The sequence below is a fragment of the Aulonocara stuartgranti genome (assembly GCF_965226115.1).
Source record: "Aulonocara stuartgranti genome assembly, chromosome: 17".
In the NCBI taxonomy this organism is placed as follows: domain Eukaryota; kingdom Metazoa; phylum Chordata; class Actinopteri; order Cichliformes; family Cichlidae; genus Aulonocara; species Aulonocara stuartgranti.
Window position 1 is genome coordinate 602,355 of NC_138953.1, and position 19,857 is coordinate 622,211.

Here is a 19,857-nt window from a genome sequence, read left to right on the forward strand (position 1 = left end):
TTTTGGGTTTCGTGGCAAGTTGTTCTGAAAAAAGTTAATTTCTGGCTTTAAGAAAACGGTAAGGTGCAGAAAGTTCTGAATCAATCTCTTCTGTTCTAACTTTACTTAATGTAGCTTTAATGGCTGATTGCAGATTTCATGTATAACAAGTTTTTATAAAATGTTGAAAGGGTTTATTCTAACTTGAGCTGTTTTAAACAATTTTTATAATCTGGTTTTAGGTACATTTGTACTAGTTTTATAACAAATGTGGCGCGATACTGAACTTCACAGGAAATTGGAGTGTTGATACCATTACTATTAAAAGACAAGTGGTGGAAAAATTTGTTTGAAAGTTGTTTGCTGTATGGAAACAAGATAGAAGTTGTTCACATCCTGCCATCTGATGTTTTGAATCTGTTTGTTAGTCACTATCTATCAAGATAGGTTTGATATTCTGTCTGACAACACCACCTTTAAAATTTAAAGATCTCAAAAGTCAACATTGTCAGTGGTGCGGTTGTGTTTGAACACAAAGTTATTTGAAAATCAACTGTGTAAACATTCATTGGTACAACAGGGAGCACCTCATGAAAACTATGAAAGATACTTTTTCTAAACTTTAGGAAATTGATTGGCAAAAAAAAAAAAAATGTTGTGTAAACTTTAGGAAATACGTTGCAGAAACAATAAAATATGAGTTAAGAAAAAGGACAATTATTAATTTTGTAAACACAAAAACATTAGCTAAAGCAACTTTTCTCCTAAACTTGAAATTATAAGCTATCCCTCAGAACCTAAAAACATAAATGCAGTGGGTTGCCTTGAGTTTTTAAGTTTTCGCAACGTTTTTTTTTTTTTTTACAGTGTGTGTCTGTGGATGTAAAACAGTACCACACTTTCTTCCTTTCAAATTTTATACAAAACATCCAATCCTGGATCATATCCACTTAGAATTGAGTGATCCAAATACACCACATTGTGACAATAACCACGGCATAGCAGCTGATAAGCAGCAGATAGATACTGCTCATGGCACCACTGGTGCAACTAGACTTGCAGTCAAGACCGCCTAAACCAAGACCAGAGGGTATCGAGACCAGGACGAGACTAAGAACAAGTCGAGACCAAGTCGAGACGAGACCAAGACCAAGACGAGACTAAGACCAAGTCGAGACGAGACAAAGTCGAGACGAGACAAAGTCGAGACGAGGACGAGACCAAGACAGACAAAAAAGTCTTTAAACTGCAGCCAGATGCTGCTTCGTTTACGGGTGTCAGGCATATTTATGTGTTTTTGCTTTCGCGCAGCCCTCCTCACCACTGTCTACTGTCTCACTCACTTACTGAGAGGACAGACGCACGCTCCACTTGACTGTCGCGAAATGCAGATCCAAAAGCAACAACATGGCAGGTCAAGAGACAACAGCAGTGTCCTGAGCAGCGAGGGGTCCAGCAGCAACAGCAGTATGTGCAAAAGGCATCAGCAAGGAGAAAACACCATCATCATGACTGGATGGATGGAGATGCGTTTCCAACAAGCTGCAACTTCACTGTGTGTGAATGCAAACTGAGAACACTGTGTGAGTTGGACATTTGTTACGTTTGGAGTGAAACGGCAATGGAAGAGACAGTGGGCGTAGATTTCGTTCTGGCATTGGTGGGGACCAGTGACCAATGATTCAGTTTTTTTCCCTTTTTGTCTGTGCTTCTTGATAACAAAAGGAGAAATGTACTTGCCTAAATATGCTCTTCTACATGCTTGTAAACCATTTAAAATTACAATTGATAGTTTTATATGTGAGTTATATAATGCTAAATTACAATTAAACAAATGACTAAGTATTTTAGACTTTCAGTCAGCAAGCCGGCCTAAAAACACATCAACGTAAACACACTGGCGACAAACTGAAATACTGCAAAGAATGTGGGAGAAGCTTCCCCACATCAGGTGACTTAAAACGACACAAACTCTTTCACAGTGGGGTCAAAAAGCACCTCTGTGATCAGTGTGGGTCATCCTTCACCACTGCAGGTGACCTTAAAACACACAAACGAGTCCACACAGGAGAGAAACCATACAAGTGCAGACACTGTGACAAAAGCTTCTCACATTCAAGTAATCGTAACGAGCATGAACGTGCACACATGGAAGGAAACTACAGCTGTGAGCAGTGTGACAAGAGCTTCAGTAATCTCAGTTCATACTCTGCACACAAACGATTCCACGTTACTAATAAACTGTTTCACTGTTACCAATGTGCCAAAACATTCACTTCATTATCTGCTCTGTGCAAACATCAGCGCGATCACGCAGCGCTGAAATCGTTCCCATCACAGGACGACAGCGAATCTGAAGAGAGAGAAACATCCTCTTCTGGCGTCAGAGTCCAACTTAAAACCCTGGAGATCAGGCTCCACAGAGATGGGCTCTCCTTAACGTTCTAATGAGGCAATGAATCAAAATGTTCCTGTAGTTCCATGTTAATCTTTATAAATTGTTCTTCTGCAGTGTTTGTGTTCAGTGGTTACCTTTTTTTTCAGTGGTTGGATGAAAAATCAGTTTCCTGTTGTTCAAGTTTTTATTGAATGTATTTTATTAAAGTTCTTAAATAAAGTTAAAAAAAATGTTAAATAAAGAATTGTTTGAACGACAAAGATTTTGAGCCATGATGTCATTTCCTGTATTTCAGAGTAAAGACTGAAGTGACAAATGGAAACGTGTTTACAGTCATGGAATAAACACCGATGGGTCGTCTGCAGGAATATGGAATCAGAACGATGCCACCTTGAAATGAAACTGAAAAAAAATATTGTAACTGAAATAAATGTAAGTTGTACACTCAATGGCTGCTTCAATTTCAGCTTGAACCTCCAAACCGCAAGTAAGTAATCATTTTTTGTCATCTTTTCTTGCTGTCCCACTGGACTGGACATTAGTTTAGTTTTTTTAGCTACATCTGGTGAAGTTGTGGTAAAATGCTGGTATTAGCCTATTCGTCGTAGCAAGCTAGCCTGAAGCTAATATTTGCTAAATTTAGGGACACCCATGTCTCTTCAAGAGTTGGAGGCCGGTGTTCTAGGAGCGGATCTCAGGATCTCAACAGGCAGTGTTGGGCAGTAACATAATACATGCACCGGCGTTACGTATTTAAAATACAAAATATGAGTAAATGTATCCGTTACAGTTACCGTTCAATAGGTGATATTGAGAATACAGTTACTTTGTTGAAATAAATGGATTACATGGTGGTCAAAGGAGCTTGCAAAGAAAAGCGTCTGGACTTCTTTAAGTTGCTTGAAGACGTTTCACCTCTCATCCGAGAAGCTTCTTCAGTTCTAAGGTCAAATGGTGGAGAGTCCCAGATATAAACCTAGTGGGAGAATCCCCCCACAGAGGGACAAAAGGACCCCCTGATGATCCTCTAATCGCCTGAGCCAAGGTGTGTAACTGGGTGTGGGTCCCAATCAGCCAGAGTTTCGGGTGTGTTCATTGTGAAACCTGGCCCCACCTTATCATGCGATTTCCTGAGGTCAGATGGGCAGAATTCGCAGTAACGCATAATTTTATTATTTACTATTGTGACGGCCAGTGGGCTGGCCTTGTGTTTTTCTTTTTCCTTTTCCTGTTTCTTGCAGGTAGGTGGAGCTGACCCAATTATTGATGCAGCACACCTGAGAGGCCAGTCCCAGTGTATATAAAGACACCTTGACTGAACCAGGGTGGCTGGCTTTTGGCTCCCTCTGGCACGTGTTATGTTTATTTGGAAGGTTCAGTTATGGCTGTTATGTCCTTTAACTTGTGTTTAAGTTGCTTTACCTTATTTTCATTAAATGTGTCTTACAGTCTTTAAAAGCCTGTGTGTGGTCTCCCATTTCTTTGTCACTTCCTATGAGCCGGGTTGTGACAAATGGGGGCTCGTTTGGGATCGTCCTGGTTTGGTAAGCTTTCTAACATTTGATTGAGAGCTGGTCTGTTTGCAGCTGCTTGTCTTGGCTAGGTCTTGCCTTGTAGGCAATTGTTGAGTTGATTGCTGATCAGTTTGGTTATTTGTGGTGCTTTGATATTTTGGGTCTGCTGTGTATTGTGTTTGGGAGGCCATTTGGGTTAGGCAGATTGAGTGGAGGCAGTCATGTTAATACTGTTTACTGTAGACTTGAGCTAGTGTTGATGTGCTGTCTTGTGTCAACTTTGGAGCGTATGAGCTGTGTTGATTATTGAATATGCAAAGTTAAAATCAGTGCTTTCCCTGTTAGGTTGAAGGAGTGTTTCTCCCTCGAGAAACATTCATTGAAATTTCTGTTGCGGTGAACACGGTTAGAGCAGTTGTCTCGGGAGCACGTCCCCAGGATTGAGGGGGTCGCTGTTTGTGCAGTTGCCTTTCTCTTCCTGGCGGTTTTTAGTGCATAAGTACCCACCGTAAGTAACTGCATGAAGACTAGGCTTTAGTTAAGTAGATTTTGGTTAGGCAGTTAGTGGGAAAGTGCTGTTTTAAATTGCATGTCGAGAATCAATACTTTGCTGTTATGGCTACTGTTGATGCTTTTGTTCAGTCTCCATCGGAGGAACTCTTGAATAGTTGTACTAAAGAACAACTCCTGAAACTTGCTGAACATTACGATGTCGACATTGGAGATAAACGGTTGAAAGATGAGATTAAAGGAGTGTTGAAGGCTGCATTAGTAAAGAAAGGCGTGTTGTCACGTAAAATGCAGACCTTAGTGGCTGAGGTTGATCAGTCTGTGGTCTCAACTGCCGTTGCTTTGTCTTTTGAGCAGCAAAAGGAGTTGTTACTCTTACAAATGGAGAAAGACTGTGTAAGGTATTCTTTAGAAAAGGAAAAGTTGGAGTTAGAGCAGTATCGGTTAGACCTAATCAAAGCGGGCAAGTTATCAGGTGGTGTTGAGGCTAAAGAGTCTTCTCCACAAGGAGTTGAAACTTTTGATGTCGTGCGTAATTTGCGCTTGGTGCCGAAATTTGATGAAAGAGAGCCAGATGCCTTTTTCTCCCTTTTTGAACGCATTGCTGAATTGAGAGGATGGCCAGCAGCTGACTGTGTGATTATGTTACAGTCTGTGTTGACTGGAAAGGCTCAGGAAGCTTATTCAGCACTCAGTGCAGTTGATTGTCAGAGTTTTGCTACTGTTAAAGATGCAGTTCTGAAGGCATATGAGTTGGTACCAGAAGCTTACCGTCAACGTTTCAAATCATGGAGGAAGTCTGATAAGCAGTCGCATATAGAGTTTGCGAGGGATTTAACTAAACACTTCAACAGATGGTGTTCGGCACTGGGAGTGACAACTTTCCAGGATTTATGTGAGTTGATGGTATTGGAGCAGTTTAAAGAGTGTGTTCCTCCTGTGGTTGCCACTTACTTTGCCGAACGGGAAGTGACAACCGTTTCTGACGCTGCTAAATTGGCAGATGAATATATCTTGGCACATAAGGGGCAGGTTGGTAGAAACTGTTTTTCAGTTGGTGCTCCCGCTAGAGCTTTTGGTCAAACTAAGTTTATGTCATCGGACCCTGCGAAGGCCATTGGTGGTGTGAAGCCCAGTAAGTTTGGTCAAGCATGCAACTACTGCCATGGCGATGGACACTGGAAAGCAGAATGTCCCTTGTTGAAAAGCAAGTTGGCACGTACAGGTAAACGGGTTAAGCCTGCGGCTCTTACCATTCCTGCTCGGGAAATTTCAGTAGTCTCTCGGGAGACGCCAGTTTCGACTAAGTCTGACTCAGAGAGCTATTCGGGGTTTGAGGATTTTGTGTCAGATGGGTTTGTATCACTCCCGGGTGATGATCATAAAGTTCCTGTAAAGATTTTGCGTGACACAGGCGCGAAGGATTCTTTTATCTTAGCCTCCGTGTTGCCATTTTCACAGGTTACTGATACTGGTGAGTGTGTGCTTGTTCAAGGCATGGGTTTAACCACTATCTGTGCCCCATTGCATAAGGTCAGGCTGTCATGCAGTTTTGTGGATGATTATATCTGCCTTGGTGTTCGTCCTGCTTTGCCACTTGAGGGCGTACATGTGATTTTGGGGAATGATTTGGCTGGAAATCGAGTCTGGGCTGACAATTCTTTACCTGTTAAATCTAGAGTTCGGAATGAGTCCCATGAGTGTGAACAGGGTTTTTCTGACTTTGCAGCTTGTGCTGTTACGAGGGCTGCAGCTAAAAGGGATGCAGAGCCTGTAACTCAAGCAGAAGAGTGTCAGGTTGAACCAGATTTGATTGTTCCTGAACATTTGTCAGTTTCCCAGCAAGAGTTAATTCAGGCACAGCGTGCTGATGCTTCACTGACTGAGCTGTTTCACAAAGTGCAACCTAGTGATGACGCTAGAAGTGCGGCCTCTGGTTATTTTCTGCAGAAGGAGGTACTAGTCCGTAGGTGGATTCCGCAAGGGTTGGACTGTGTTGGGAGTCCAGTTGTCCAGATTGTGGTTCCAACTAAATACCGTGACGAGGTGTTGAAGTGTTCTCATGACAAATCTGGGCATTTGGGAGTGACGAAGACTTATAATTACATCTTGCGCTACTTCTTTTGGCCACGTCTTAAGCGTGATGTTTCAGCTTACATTAAGACCTGCCATACTTGCCAAATTGTAGGTAAGCCAAATCAGTCTATTAAACCTGTTCCACTTTGTCCCATCCCTGCTGTGAGTAACCCATTTGAACATTTGATCATTGACTGTGTGGGCCCTCTTCCTCGATCAAAATCTGGTTCGGAGTATCTGTTAACTGTAATGTGCCATGTTACGCGTTATCCTGCTGCATATCCGTTGCGTACCATCACAGCTAAGTCTGTGGTGAAGGCTTTGACACAGTTTATTTCTGTATTTGGCATACCGAAGATTATTCAGAGTGACCAGAGATCAAACTTTTCGTCACATCTTTTTGCACAAGTTCTTAAGCTGTTGAATATTGTGCATAATAAAGCCTCTCCTTATCATCCACAGAGCCAAGGTGCTTTAGAGCGCTTCCACCAAACACTGAAGTCCTTGTTACGTGCCTATTGCACCGAAATGAGGAGTGACTGGGAGGAAGGTTTACCGTGGCTTCTGTTGGCAGCGCGTGAAGTGTGCCAGGAGAGTACTGGGTTTAGCCCAAATGACTTGGTCTTTGGCCACAAAGTTCGGGGACCGTTGACAGCGCTGTGCGATAAGTGGTTGTCAGGTGAACCACCAGTGAACTTGATAGATTATGTTAATGGTTTTCGGCACAGACTGTATGTGGCAGGTCAGTTGGCCAAACAAAACCTTGAAAAGGCTCAGGTCAAGATGAAATATTTTTATGACCGGCGTTCTGAAGAGCAGCAGTTTAGTACAGGTGACCAGGTTTTGGCTTTACTGCCGATTGCAGGGTCACCGTTCCAGGCACGGTTTGCTGGGCCTTACACTGTGGTACAAAAACTGTCTGAACAGAATTATCTGATTGATACCCCGGATCGCCGGAAAAGAAATCAACTTTGCCATATTAATTTGTTGAAACCCTATCATGTTCGTCCCTTATCTGTCGGGCTCTTTCGTTTCTCCTTCTACATCGAGTCCAGGGTTGTCGGCTTGTACAGTGGCGAAGTCAGTTTGTGGGGGGGAGGATGTGGCAGCACCTGATGATCCCTTATTGCTTATTGCTGACAAATGTGCAGAATTGTCTGCATTAATTACAAGGTATCCAACCTTGTTTGGAGACACACCTTCTAAAACAACTTTGATAGAGCATGATATTGATGTGGGTGATACAAAACCAATTCGGCAGAGGTTCTACAGGGTCTCTGAGGAAAAGAGGAAAATAATCGATAAGGAAGTTCATTACATGTTGGAAAACAACATTGCAGTGCCGTCGTCATCAAGCTGGGCTTCCCCATGCTTGTTGGTTGAAAAAGCTGATAAATCACCACGTTGTTGCACAGACTTTCGTAAGGTAAATGCAGTGACCAAACCCGATTCCTACCCCTTGCCTCATATTGACGACTGTATTGACCAAGTTGGTGCAGCAGAATATGTGAGCAAGTTTGATCTGTTGAAGGGATATTGGCAGGTGCCGCTGACTCCCAGAGCTCAGGAAATATCTGCTTTCATCACGCCATCTGGTCTTTATTCATATACAGTCATGGGTTTTGGTTTACGCAATACTCCAGCTACATTTCAGCGACTCATGAATATGGTTGTTAATGGGCTGGAAGGCTGTGCTGTTTACCTAGATGACGTGGTGGTATATAGTAACACCTGGGAGGATCATCTGGATCGCATTCGCACTCTGTTTGAACGATTAGTTCTGGGAAATCTGACTATCAACCTGGCAAAATGTGAATTTGCAAAAGCAACTGTGACCTATCTTGGTAAGGTTGTGGGCCAAGGTTATGTGAGGCCAGTTGATGCAAAGGTGTTGGCCATCAAAGAGTTCCCTGTTCCGGTAACAAAAAAAGAACTCATGAGATTTTTGGGTCCGGTCGGGTATTATCGCTGTTTTTGTCAAAACTTCTCAACAGTGGTTGCTCCTCTGACTGATTTGTTGAGGGCCAAGGTAAAGTTTATTTGGTCTGCAGCATGCCAGCAAGCTTTTTGGGATGTAAAAGCTTTACTGTGCTCTGAACCTGTGCTTTTAGCCCCTCGTCTGGATCAGCCCTTCAAGCTGTATGTGGATGCAAGCCACATTGGTGCAGGTGCTGTTCTAGTCCAAGCTGACAAGCAAGGTACGGAACATCCAGTTAGTTTCTATTCCAAGAAGTTCAACTCCCATCAGCTGAATTATTCGGTCATTGAGAAGGAAGCTTTGGCATTAGTCTTGGCCTTGCAGCATTTTAGGGTATATTTAGATTCTGCTCGGCCAATTGAGGTATTTTCTGACCATAACCCTCTCACTTTCTTGAACACATTGCAGAACCCAAATCAGAGGCTCATGCAGTGGGCTCTTTCTGCAGCCTTACAATTTGGATATCCAGCACATTAAGGGCAAAGATAATGTCTTGGCAGATGCTTTGTCCCGTGCCCCTTTGTAACCAGCAGCTTCACTCCTCATATGCTTGAAGTATGTCCTCTCCAGTATCGTTTTCCTTCCTCTTAAATTGCTCCTAGGTACCAAGGTTGCTGAGGTTGGAGTTGAGCTGAAGATGATTTTTGAGCATACAAAAGGTGTTGAAAGTGAGGGTGCGTGTGTGTGTGTGTGTGTATATGTTATGAATTTAAAATATGTTAGTTCTTCTAGCTGCAAATTCATAATGTAAATGTGTTTGCCAATTCAGGGTGAGACGCTGTTCTTTGGGGGGAAGTGTGACGGCCAGTGGGCTGGCCTTGTGTTTTTCTTTTTCCTTTTCCTGTTTCTTGCAGGTAGGTGGAGCTGACCCAATTATTGATGCAGCACACCTGAGAGGCCAGTCCCAGTGTATATAAAGACACCTTGACTGAACCAGGGTGGCTGGCTTTTGGCTCCCTCTGGCACGTGTTATGTTTATTTGGAAGTTTCAGTTATGGCTGTTATGTCCTTTAACTTGTGTTTAAGTTGCTTTACCTTATTTTCATTAAATGTGTCTTACAGTCTTTAAAAGCCTGTGTGTGGTCTCCCATTTGTTTGTCACTTCCTATGAGCCGGGTTGTGACAAAATCTATACTTGATAAAAAGCTATGTATTGCAAGTGTATATGGTCCAAATGTTGATGATCCCTCATTCTTTCACGGTTTTTTCAGTGCACTCTCTGAACACTTAGATGGCACACTTGTTCTTGGAGGTGACCTCAACCTTGGACTAAATGAAGACACGGATAGGCTCAATACAGCGGGAACTCAGCGTAATTGGCAGTCCACAAATATAATCAAACAGTATATGAGCGACTTTGGTCTTTGCGATGCATGGCGCTCCCTTCACCCCACCAGTAAGGAATATACTTTTTTTTCTCACATGTCCATCACTCCTACTCTCGTCTGGATTATTTTCTGGTCAGCAGCTCACTGCTGAACGACATTTCAGACACTGAGATTCATCCTATAGCTGTCAGCGATCATGCTCCTGTATCTTTAACACTAATGCACAAGAATAATACTACGCCAAGTAAAAACTGGAGATTTAATACATCACTGCTTAAAGATGAAGACTTTATTAAATATTTTTAAAAGGAATGGACTTCATATTTAGACTTTAATGTCCTTCCACATGTGGAAAGCGACAGAAAACATGCTGCTGTTTGCACATATTTAATAATCAGCTCTGCACAGGAGCAGAAGCAGAGTCCAGCCTGTTGCTCTTACAGTATAATACTCATAATAAAAGTACAGTAACCGTGGTTAGTCACTGAGCAGCCCGGTGCGTTTCTCTTGATTTCTTTAGTCAGGGTAAATTCATTCACCTGCACGGGTTAGCTAAACAAACTTTACAAAACAAGTTTCCCCGACAGCCGAGTGCTCATTTTAGCTAGCTAGGTCCTTAGGAAGCTAGCTAAGGACCTAAATTACGGATTAGCTTACAAACACATTTAACTTACCAAAAATAATGCGGTGGGGCCTCAGGTCCTCCTGTCCGGTAGTCCAGTTTACTGAAGAACACCTCAGGCTGTCACTTTGAAATAGTCGGTAATGTAAACGCTGGACCTCTCGGCATCTGCCATTCCCGAACAGACACGTGCGAGTTTGTCCGTGACCGCAGCCGCGTCGTCAGTGTTTTCTCCAGTCATTGGTCAGCATTATAATATATGCAAATACATGCGGGTCGGAATCCCCGCCCCCCAGCGCGCCCCCGTACGCCAAAACAATGCCAGCAGAGTGAAACTGAAAAATGGTTTGAAACCGAAAACAAAAAAATTACAGTTTCAATTAATTGTTTTTCACTATCAATTTTTTTTTCCGGTTTCAATACAAGATTTTTCAGTACATTTATTTCAGTTACAATATTTTTTTTCGGTTTCAATATTTTTTTCGGTTTCGTTTCAAGGTGGCATCGTTCTGATTCCATACAGGAAGAACTATTGCTGACCTGACAGACTCGACCTTGTTCACAAAGAAAGAAAGGAACTGATTACATGTGTCAGCAGAGGCTTTCAGGGTTGTTTAGAGTAGAGCTGATAGTCTTAAAGAACACGGAGATTATGACAATCTAACACAATGATCTGAGAAAAATATCTGTTTCTCTCATTTTCACTGTATTCTGATCAAATTTCCAACAAAGAAACCTGCAATTTGTCTTTCTTCCACTTCCACTCTGCTCTCCTACACTGACGCCTGACTGCTCGGCTCATTTAACCAGGGCAACCCTAACCCTAACATATGAACACGGCATTATTTCAATCCTTATGCAAAATGCAAACACACTATTGAACTAATAAAACAGTGCAAGTCTGCATTGAAAAACACATAACAGAGGAATGTTGTTGTTGGAATTTTCTTTTCCAAAATGAAAATGAAAGAATTCATTAAGTTTTAACCATTGCTTATGAAGTCTGATCATCTTTGACCAGATAATGATCAAGTTTTTCTGAAACAACTTGAACTCACCTTACAATAAGTGTTAATCAGCAATTATCATTAGAATAATGTTTTTCATGTATAAAACTATATTTTTATCTCTTTTTAGTCAACCTCTGAAACAATGGTAACAATTTGCATAACACTCTTTATTCTGCTACTGGACTCTAATCACATATTACACACTGCTGCTGCAGCAGTTACTGTACCTTTGCAGGTGCATAAAGAGGAATAAAAGTCGAATGAAGAGCATTGGCTGAAGCAGGTCTATCACACGGTTAACTTGAACATAAAACAAACAATATTAATAAAAACAACTGAATACTAAAAAATGCTGTTTTAAAAACGTCATTGGTGCCTGCCCGACACCCACACACCAATGTATATATATGTATGTATTTTTAACAAAACTTTATTGAACAATCAGTGAGTATACAACATACAAACAGATGAGGTATACAAGTGGAACATAAATATGAACAACCAGCGGTTAAAGAAAAAAAGAAAAACCCCACACCGATAGAGTTGGGAAGCAGGTACCATGCTTGTTACATCAGCTAACAATACTAACTTCCACAACACTCACCAAGACAGTCGGAGGTTAGGTAAAACAGAGCAAATAAATTATTGAGAAATTATAAGAAAATATTATTTGAAATCCAAGTATCTGTTTCAAACAATATTTGACTGTGAGGCTTGGTTACCGGTTGTTGCTGGTTCTCACTGGTTGTCACTAGTTGTTACCGCTTGCTGCTGGTGCAGCAGCACTGACAGCTAACATGGCGGTTAAATCGACACATTTTGCTGCACCCATTTTTAGTTTTAATTGTTTTATGTCAGCTTTTCAGCTCCACCTTCTCCACTTCTTCCACACTAAACTTTTTCTACAAGCTGCGTGAGCGCACACCAAAGGTAGGGGAGGTGCTCAGGTTCACTGTCATTGATCATAATCGATCGATAGTGAAAAGTCCCCGCTCAATGCTCAGCTCAAATGCACAAATATATACAATTATGAGATATTCATGAAGTATTTTTATTTTATTTTGCCATTTATATATGTTGGCACTAACAGTGCTCAAGACAATACTTATATACTGTCAATATGTGACATATTGAAATCGCGTTTGAATTTGCGCTTGTTTTTTGCTTTCACTTTGCAATCGCACGAACTGTGTATAGAGAGCGACAGCACTGATTGGTGAGTGATGATAATTTGTGCACCAATTCCTCTGACATCGTCTTATCAATCGTTAGCTTACTACGCAAACATGACAAGTGAAATCTCCTGCAGCTTAAACATGTGAGAGGTTGATCGCGCAGAGAATCGCTGAGCTTATGTGAGTGCGTGTGTAAAAGCAGCAGGATATATATTTTAGTTCTGCTGAGCCAAATAAGACCGGTCAGGGTGAAGAAGTGACAGCCAAAGAAAAGCTTACCACAAAACGGAGAAGTTATGACAAATCAGACTATAAGGCAAAAAGAAAGTGCAGCTTTATGGTTTCATGGACAAAAGAATTTCTGTGGCTGCGATATGATGAGCTAAATAACCAGGGCTGCACATAAGTGGTCCACAGGTGCGCATTCGCTGTCAAAATAAAAAACACGCACAAGGGTTAGGGTTAAATTTAAAAACTGTACTTTTGAGTTAAAATATATATTTATAATTTTAATAAATGACAAATTAAAAAGGCATGAACATTTTTTTTGTATCGAAAAAATATCGAACCGTGACACCAAAGTATCGAACCGAACCGTGAATTTTGTGTATTGTTGCACCCCTAATATATATATATATGTGTGTAATTTTAACAAGAACTTTATTGAACAATCAGTGAGTATACAACATACAAACAGATGAGGTATACAAGTGGAACATAAATATGAACAACCAGCGGTTAAAGAAAAAAAGAAAAAAAAAACCACACCGATAGAGTTGGGAAGCAGGTACCATGCTTGTTACATCAGCTAACAATACTAACTTCCACAACACTCACCAAGACAGTCGGAGGTTAGGTAAAACAGAGCAAATAAATTATTGAGAAATTATAAGAAAATACATTAGGCAGGAAAGGAAAAAGAATAACTGTGGAAGTTCAAATTCACTGGGCTACACGTGCTTTCTTTCTATAGCCTTTGAACCTTGAAAAATATAACCTCATCACAGTAACGCATAATTTTATTATGCATTACATCCAATACTGCTCATACATTTAGTGAGTAACTAGTCACAATAATGCGCACAGATACGATTTATAGATCAGTCAACACATTCCAGCACCTTTAGGCAACTGTTTTTGTGATTTGGTGCTGTAAATAAAACTGAAATCAAGTGAATTTTGACTTAACCTGTGCTGCTAGCTTTTAGCCTGCAAAGCTATCCATTAGCCTTCACTACTGCCTTACAAGTAAATGCTGCCCAAAGAGAGTCCTTCTTGTTGGTATAATAGCTACAATATTATCTATAATATCCATTGCTTGTTCCTAACTAGTTTTATGGCCTTTGTTGTAGAAGCACAGTTCCCACCTTGAAGCAGCCCTCTATAAACATGCATTTATGCAGCTGCGCTACAGTTTTTGCAATATTGCACCCCTAAATAAATCTTTACAGAACTTTGCCTTCACCAGAAACTACTGCCTAGCCCAGGCTGATGTTCTGTAGCTATGGAAACCAAGAATTCCAAAATCTTGTGATGTCATCACCTCGTTGTTATAAGACATTGTTATAAGACACTAAAGATCATAGTTCTCACACACAGCTCATTGCATCTTTGCAGAGTGAAGAGTGAAATCCTGAAACTAAATTAACCTAAATGAATCACACAATGTCAAAGTCTTGGCCAACTTATACTGCACCACGTCCTGTGGATCTGAATAACCCTCTAGGTAAGTCAAATGGGATTCATATGGTAATTATGCATGCTTCTGGGTTTTTATTTGAGGCAACTGAATTTGACTTAAACAAAATCATCTTTTGTTGATTTCAGGACACCAAACAGAGCCTTGCATCTCCACACTGGTGAAGATGACTCCAGATGGAAGAATAGAGGGAAGAAAGAGAAGGGACTTACCTGAAAGACTGGACAAATCCCCCAAAAAAAGCAAAAGCAGTGGAGGTCCAAAACCGGGTCCCAGCCACTTTGTTTCTGGGGAATCCAGTTTGAAATGTAAGTGATAAGACCTGTTTTAGCTGTGACATTATCTTGGCTATGTAGTTTATTTTGTGACTTTAACTGTGTACTTAACGGTCTTTAACTTTGTAGTTGGTTCATTTAGCCTTCTTTGTGTTGATTTTCAGTGTGCAGTTATTGCTTTAATGCACGATTGCCAGACCTTAGAAAGTCAGTAGAAAGCAGTTGACACACAGAGTTGGACTGAAAATGCTTAAAGTCAAACTACTTTTTCCATTTTAGTTGGCCTTCTCATAGTGCCTTCAAGCGACTCTAGTATAATTAAGAGGAGCAACAAACGGAAGAGCACTAGTGACGAATCTGAGGGACCATCCAGCAAAAAAAGCAGGACAACGAGCCCAGAGGAGAGTCCCACCCAGGAACCCTCTGAAACATGTGACTCACCGAGGATATCCGGCACTGACAGAAAAGGTAAGATAATGGCAATATTTCTGAGCTGGATCACAAGATCCTTTAGAATTTGTCCTGGGGTTTGAGATTGGGTTTGATTCCTGTGGGACCAATCGACAATAAGAGACACTCTGGGCAGTAGTGACGTTACCTACCTACTAATCTGCTAAAATGTAGCTGCTATTTACCAATTAATAGAAATGTTATAGCAAAGCTCTATAGGACTGTGCCAGCTGTTTTCTGTGTAACAAGTCATAACCTGTATGTTTTTCCTGTGTGTCTGCAGAAGACTTCCTGGAAAAATATCAAGAGCTGGAGGTGCTGGGTCATGGAGGCTTTGCCACCGTGTTTTCTGGAATACGCATAAAAGACAGTTTTCCAGTATGGCTTCTTACATTTGCATTTCACAGATCTTCAGTTTATTCCTGTTTGTACTTCTCTAACCCAGAAAATGTCTTTAATGCAGGTGGCAATCAAACATGTTCAACAGCGCAGACTTGCGCGCACAACAATGGTAAGCGTCTTTTCTTATTCCAGCAGGTATTTATTAGGGCTGCCACGATTTGTCGACTAGTCACGATTACGTCGACTATCAAAATCGTCGACGACTGATTTAATAGTCGACGCGTCGTTTGAAGCTTTGTAAGATCACAAAAGACGCAGGAGTAAGTGGCAGGATTTAAGAGTGTAATAACGGACTGAAACAGAAGATGGCAGCATTGCATGTACAAGGATGTCAGCTACCGTTAAACCCCGAAGAAGAAGAAGAAGCAGCTGTGTCCCAGAATTCATAGCGCGGCCCAGCGCAGTTTCCAACAATGGCGGCAGCTAGTTAGTTTTAACTTTACTCTTATTATTCTTTCTGGGTCACAAAATAAACGTTTAACATATTTTCAGGCGAGAATGTAGCTGTGTAAACCTCAAATATCTGCTCAGTTTATCAGGACACCGCATATTTTCAAAAGCGCTCCGACGTTTTCGGAGACGTCTGTTACCCACTAGCTCGATAGCTAGCCGGGGGCTAGGCTCACTAGCGCCGTGAGAACACCGGACTCCCCGCAAATCGTTTTCAAACCCACCGCCGTCTTTCGCTACTCAGGTTAAATATATATAAGTCACTTAGATAACTTAAAATGTTATTGTTTGGCTTTTTTTTTAGTATTTTATTTGTTCCTGAGTAAATCGGTTTGTCTGAGATTAAAGTTATAGTTTTTACACAGCTGAATAAACATCAAGCAGACAACTGATTATCAGAAGTGTGAGATGCTCCAGAATATACTCCAGTGTCCTGTTATATTTTAGATAGCAAGGAGTTTATTAAACTTCACCGAAACAATCTGCAAATTTCATTAAAATTTAATAAACTATCATCTTGTCTTTATTTTTAGTTAGCACAGACCTTAAACACTTAAAGCTGTAAGCTAATGATAGTTATATAAGAGCAGATACTGCTGGTGCAATAAGCTGTAGTTTTACGTCCAATGGATGATGATCTGATTAGTCGACTAATCGCAAAAATAATCGGTGACTAGTCGACTATCAAAATGATCGTTTGTGGCAGCCCTAGTATTGATATTATTTCAGGCCTTCTCAGGCATCAAGCATAAGGCACGTATTTCCTCCGTGCATGAACCAGACTGGTCTCACAGTTGTGTGTGAAATCGTCAGGAAATATGGTCGAATTCTATGAACAGTGGGTCACCTTATTGTTTAAACTGACATGTTTCAGTGGAAAGAATGCTTTTTAAAGATCAGGTCATTTTGTGACTATTTCAAAACTGTCTGTACGCTGATAGCTACTTTTGTTGAAATTCTGAATACTGACCTGAAGTAACTTTCCTTCTGAAGGATTGGAATGGGAAAAGTACTGATGTTCCCCTGGAGGTGGCGCTACTGATACAAGTTGGGGCTGGACCACACGATACGGAAAGCAGTATAACCCCACTTCTACTTGACTGGTTTGATCTGGAAGATGAGCTTATTATGGTTTTTGAGAAACCAGAAAATTGCATGGACTTAGACAATTACCTCAAAACTACAGATAAACCTCTGTCAGAGACACATGTTAAGGTAAGTGACGAGCATTTGGAGCTTACAGCAGTTTTTCATAGAGAATGTCCTGTGCTCCAAATATGGCTTCCTTTCTTTTAGGTCATAATGAAGCAACTAGTTGACGCAGCCATTACGATGGATAACAAGGGGGTTTTCCACCGAGATATTAAACCACACAACATTCTAATTGAAACATCTTCGGAGGAACCCCGAGTGCGATACATCGATTTTGGCTGTGGAGTCACATTTACTCCGGGACAAAGGTTCAGGAGGAATGCAGGTATGTTTTCAGCCACAGCGTTGTGCTGTCATGAACTGTCTCCACATCATGTTCCCTCCCCATTAATTCTTCTTATCTTTGTGTTTTAGGAACCAGGATCTACAATAGTCCAGAGTGGTTCATGTACGGCTTCTGCTCTGCAGAATATACTACAGCCTGGCAGCTGGGTGTTGTGATGTACCAGCTGTTAGACAACAAGTTACCATTTGACTGCGACTACAAGATCATCAACCAAAACCCACCGATTTTAGCTGACATTTCAAACAGTAAGATTTCTGCCAAAAGGGCTGTTGATATAAGAAAGGTGAAATAACTTTGTGGATAACTTTAACAAGAGTATTTCATTTCTGTAAAGAATGCAGGGATTTTTTGACGGGGTGTCTGAGGAAGCACTACAAGGACCGCTTCACCCTGGAGGATCTTCGGAATCACATGTGGCTCAAATGATTTCTGCGCACCATGAACTAAAAGGTTATGGAGCAAAAGCTCCAACACATCACAAGTCATCAACAAGTCACTTTTCAAATTTAGTAGCAATGTTGCAGTTGCTGTCACGTGGCTCTTTTTTGGTGTTTTCTTTTCCAATCCAGCAGCAAGCAGTCTGAGACCTCCATCTGACCTTCATCTAAATATAGTGTCAAGCGGCGGCTGTGTGAAGGCAAGAGAGGACCCAAATGCACAGCTCTAGACACACGGTGATGACCTCAAAGGCAGGTCTTTATTAACAGGAACATAAGAAGCCATACAATAACTAACCTGGGAGCAACTAAAGCTGAGGCGCTGGGAAGACACGGTAAATGCACACAACCTAGAGGGACGACGCAACACAGAACAAAGGGACACTCTGACATAAATACACAGAAGGTAATGAGAGAAGTGGGAACACACGGGGAACACAGCTGAAGACAATTAGCGAGCAGGGAGGACACGAAACTGAAAATACTGACACCAAGATGTGGACCTTAAACACAACACAGTACACAGAGATGAGCACAGAGAGAGAGAGGCAGAGAAGAAGGATGAATATGGGGGGATGAGGAGAACACAGAACACAAAGGATGGGAACACGGTACCAGAACAAACACCACAATAAAAACATGGACACAGGGGGAATCCAAATACCAAACCAACCAATCCAATGGACATAAGGAACAAAATACAAAACTACAGGAAAACTAAGAACACTGGGTCAAAATGACCCAGGACCATGACATATAGGCTTTTGTAGGCTTGCTTTATGAAAAATGTCATTGATGAAAATGTAGTGTATATCTGTTATTAACCTCTGTCTCTCTTCCACAGCATGTCTTTATCCTGTCTTCCTTCTCTCACCCCAACCGGTCGCAGCAGATGGCCGCCCCTCCCTGAGCCTGGTTCTGCCGGAGGTTTCTTCCTGTTAAAAGGGAGTTTTTCCTTCCCACTGTCGCCAAAGTGCTTGCTCAAAGGGGGTCATATGATTGTTGGGTTTTTCTCTGTATCTATGAAGCGCCTTGAGGCGACTTTTGTTGTGATTTGGCGCTATATAAACAAAATTGAATTGAATTGAATTGAGGCCATGATGCATTTTATTGTAGCTCATCATCATCCGACCCTGCCCTGAAAATAGCTGAAGAAATGTTGGCATACCGAAAGGTTTGCTTTGGGGGTACTATTTGGTGCCATTTTAAGTTAAAAACTATTAAAAAAAAAAAAAAAAGAGTCATATTTTGTGTGATTTTTTCATTACTGTTGTTGTCCCAAGAAGCAAGATGGCGCCTGTGTTTGGCTGTGCCGCTGCCTCCGTCCGTGTGTTTGTTTACTTCATATGTTATGCAAGTGTTCTTGCTACAGCTTTGTCCGATGTCATCTCCCTTCGGATTTATGATCGCCATGCGTTACTGCCGATCAAATCTGCTATGGATAACTTTCAGAGTCAACGATACGACGTTGTTTTCCCACCGCCGCTTGAGCGCGACGCAGCACCCGGTTCACCTCCACTCTTGCCGGTCAGCTCAATTTTGCTTCAGAGGCCTCGTCGGAGAAAGCGGGGGAAGAGAGCCGGCTTTGTTGTCCTGCTCCGTCGTCTTCGGAAAGAGGCAGATCTTCGGGGGCTTTATTCCTGGGCTGCTAGCGGTAAGATCCGCCTGAGACTTGTCGGAGCTGGATTAATCCCCACAACCCACTGTGTTTGAACTGAGCCCTTAGCCCTATATGTGCCTTTAAATGAGCACATTGCCCCAGAAACCTTTGTTTCTCCAAGTACTTGTGTATAAAAAACTATATATTAATGTTTGACCACATTTGGGAATCAGAGCAGAGAGAAGATGACAACAGGTGGCGCCATATTGCCAACTGATTAGTCTTCTTCATAAAATATGATACAAAAGCATGATTACAAATACAATAAATGCTTCTGGATGGCAAATGCTCTGTTCAGTACACACGTTTTACTTTGAACACATAGGTATGCAGCATGCACACAACATGCATTCATCCTTTTTGGTTGAGTCCATGGTGATGGCCTGTGTCTTTCCG

At 41.6% G+C, this 19,857-nt stretch overlaps 1 protein-coding gene across 6 annotated transcripts; it reads left to right on the top strand.

The window, feature by feature from the left end:
* Nucleotides 1–12,128: 12,128 nt before the first annotated feature.
* Nucleotides 12,129–19,534, top strand: LOC309692634 (serine/threonine-protein kinase pim-2-like). 6 transcript variants are annotated; one of them, XM_082511316.1, is made up of 10 exons: nucleotides 12,129–12,631; nucleotides 14,208–14,316; nucleotides 14,418–14,597; nucleotides 14,844–15,032; nucleotides 15,298–15,392; nucleotides 15,478–15,525; nucleotides 16,860–17,081; nucleotides 17,163–17,343; nucleotides 17,433–17,609; nucleotides 17,699–18,482. In XM_082511316.1, exons 2-10 carry the CDS (start codon nucleotides 14,244–14,246, stop codon nucleotides 17,788–17,790), a joined length of 1,257 nt encoding a protein of 418 aa, XP_082367442.1. In that variant the 5' UTR covers nucleotides 12,129–12,631; nucleotides 14,208–14,243; the 3' UTR covers nucleotides 17,791–18,482. The 6 variants fall into 6 exon arrangements, 4 of the variants coding, with proteins under 4 accessions (XP_082367442.1, XP_082367443.1, XP_082367441.1 ...); XM_082511317.1 differs by having other exon boundaries at nucleotides 12,129–12,345; XR_014272378.1 differs by lacking the exon at nucleotides 12,129–12,631 and adding an exon at nucleotides 19,254–19,534 and having other exon boundaries at nucleotides 12,763–14,316; nucleotides 17,699–18,136.
* The last annotated feature ends 323 nt before the right edge of the window (nucleotides 19,535–19,857 follow it).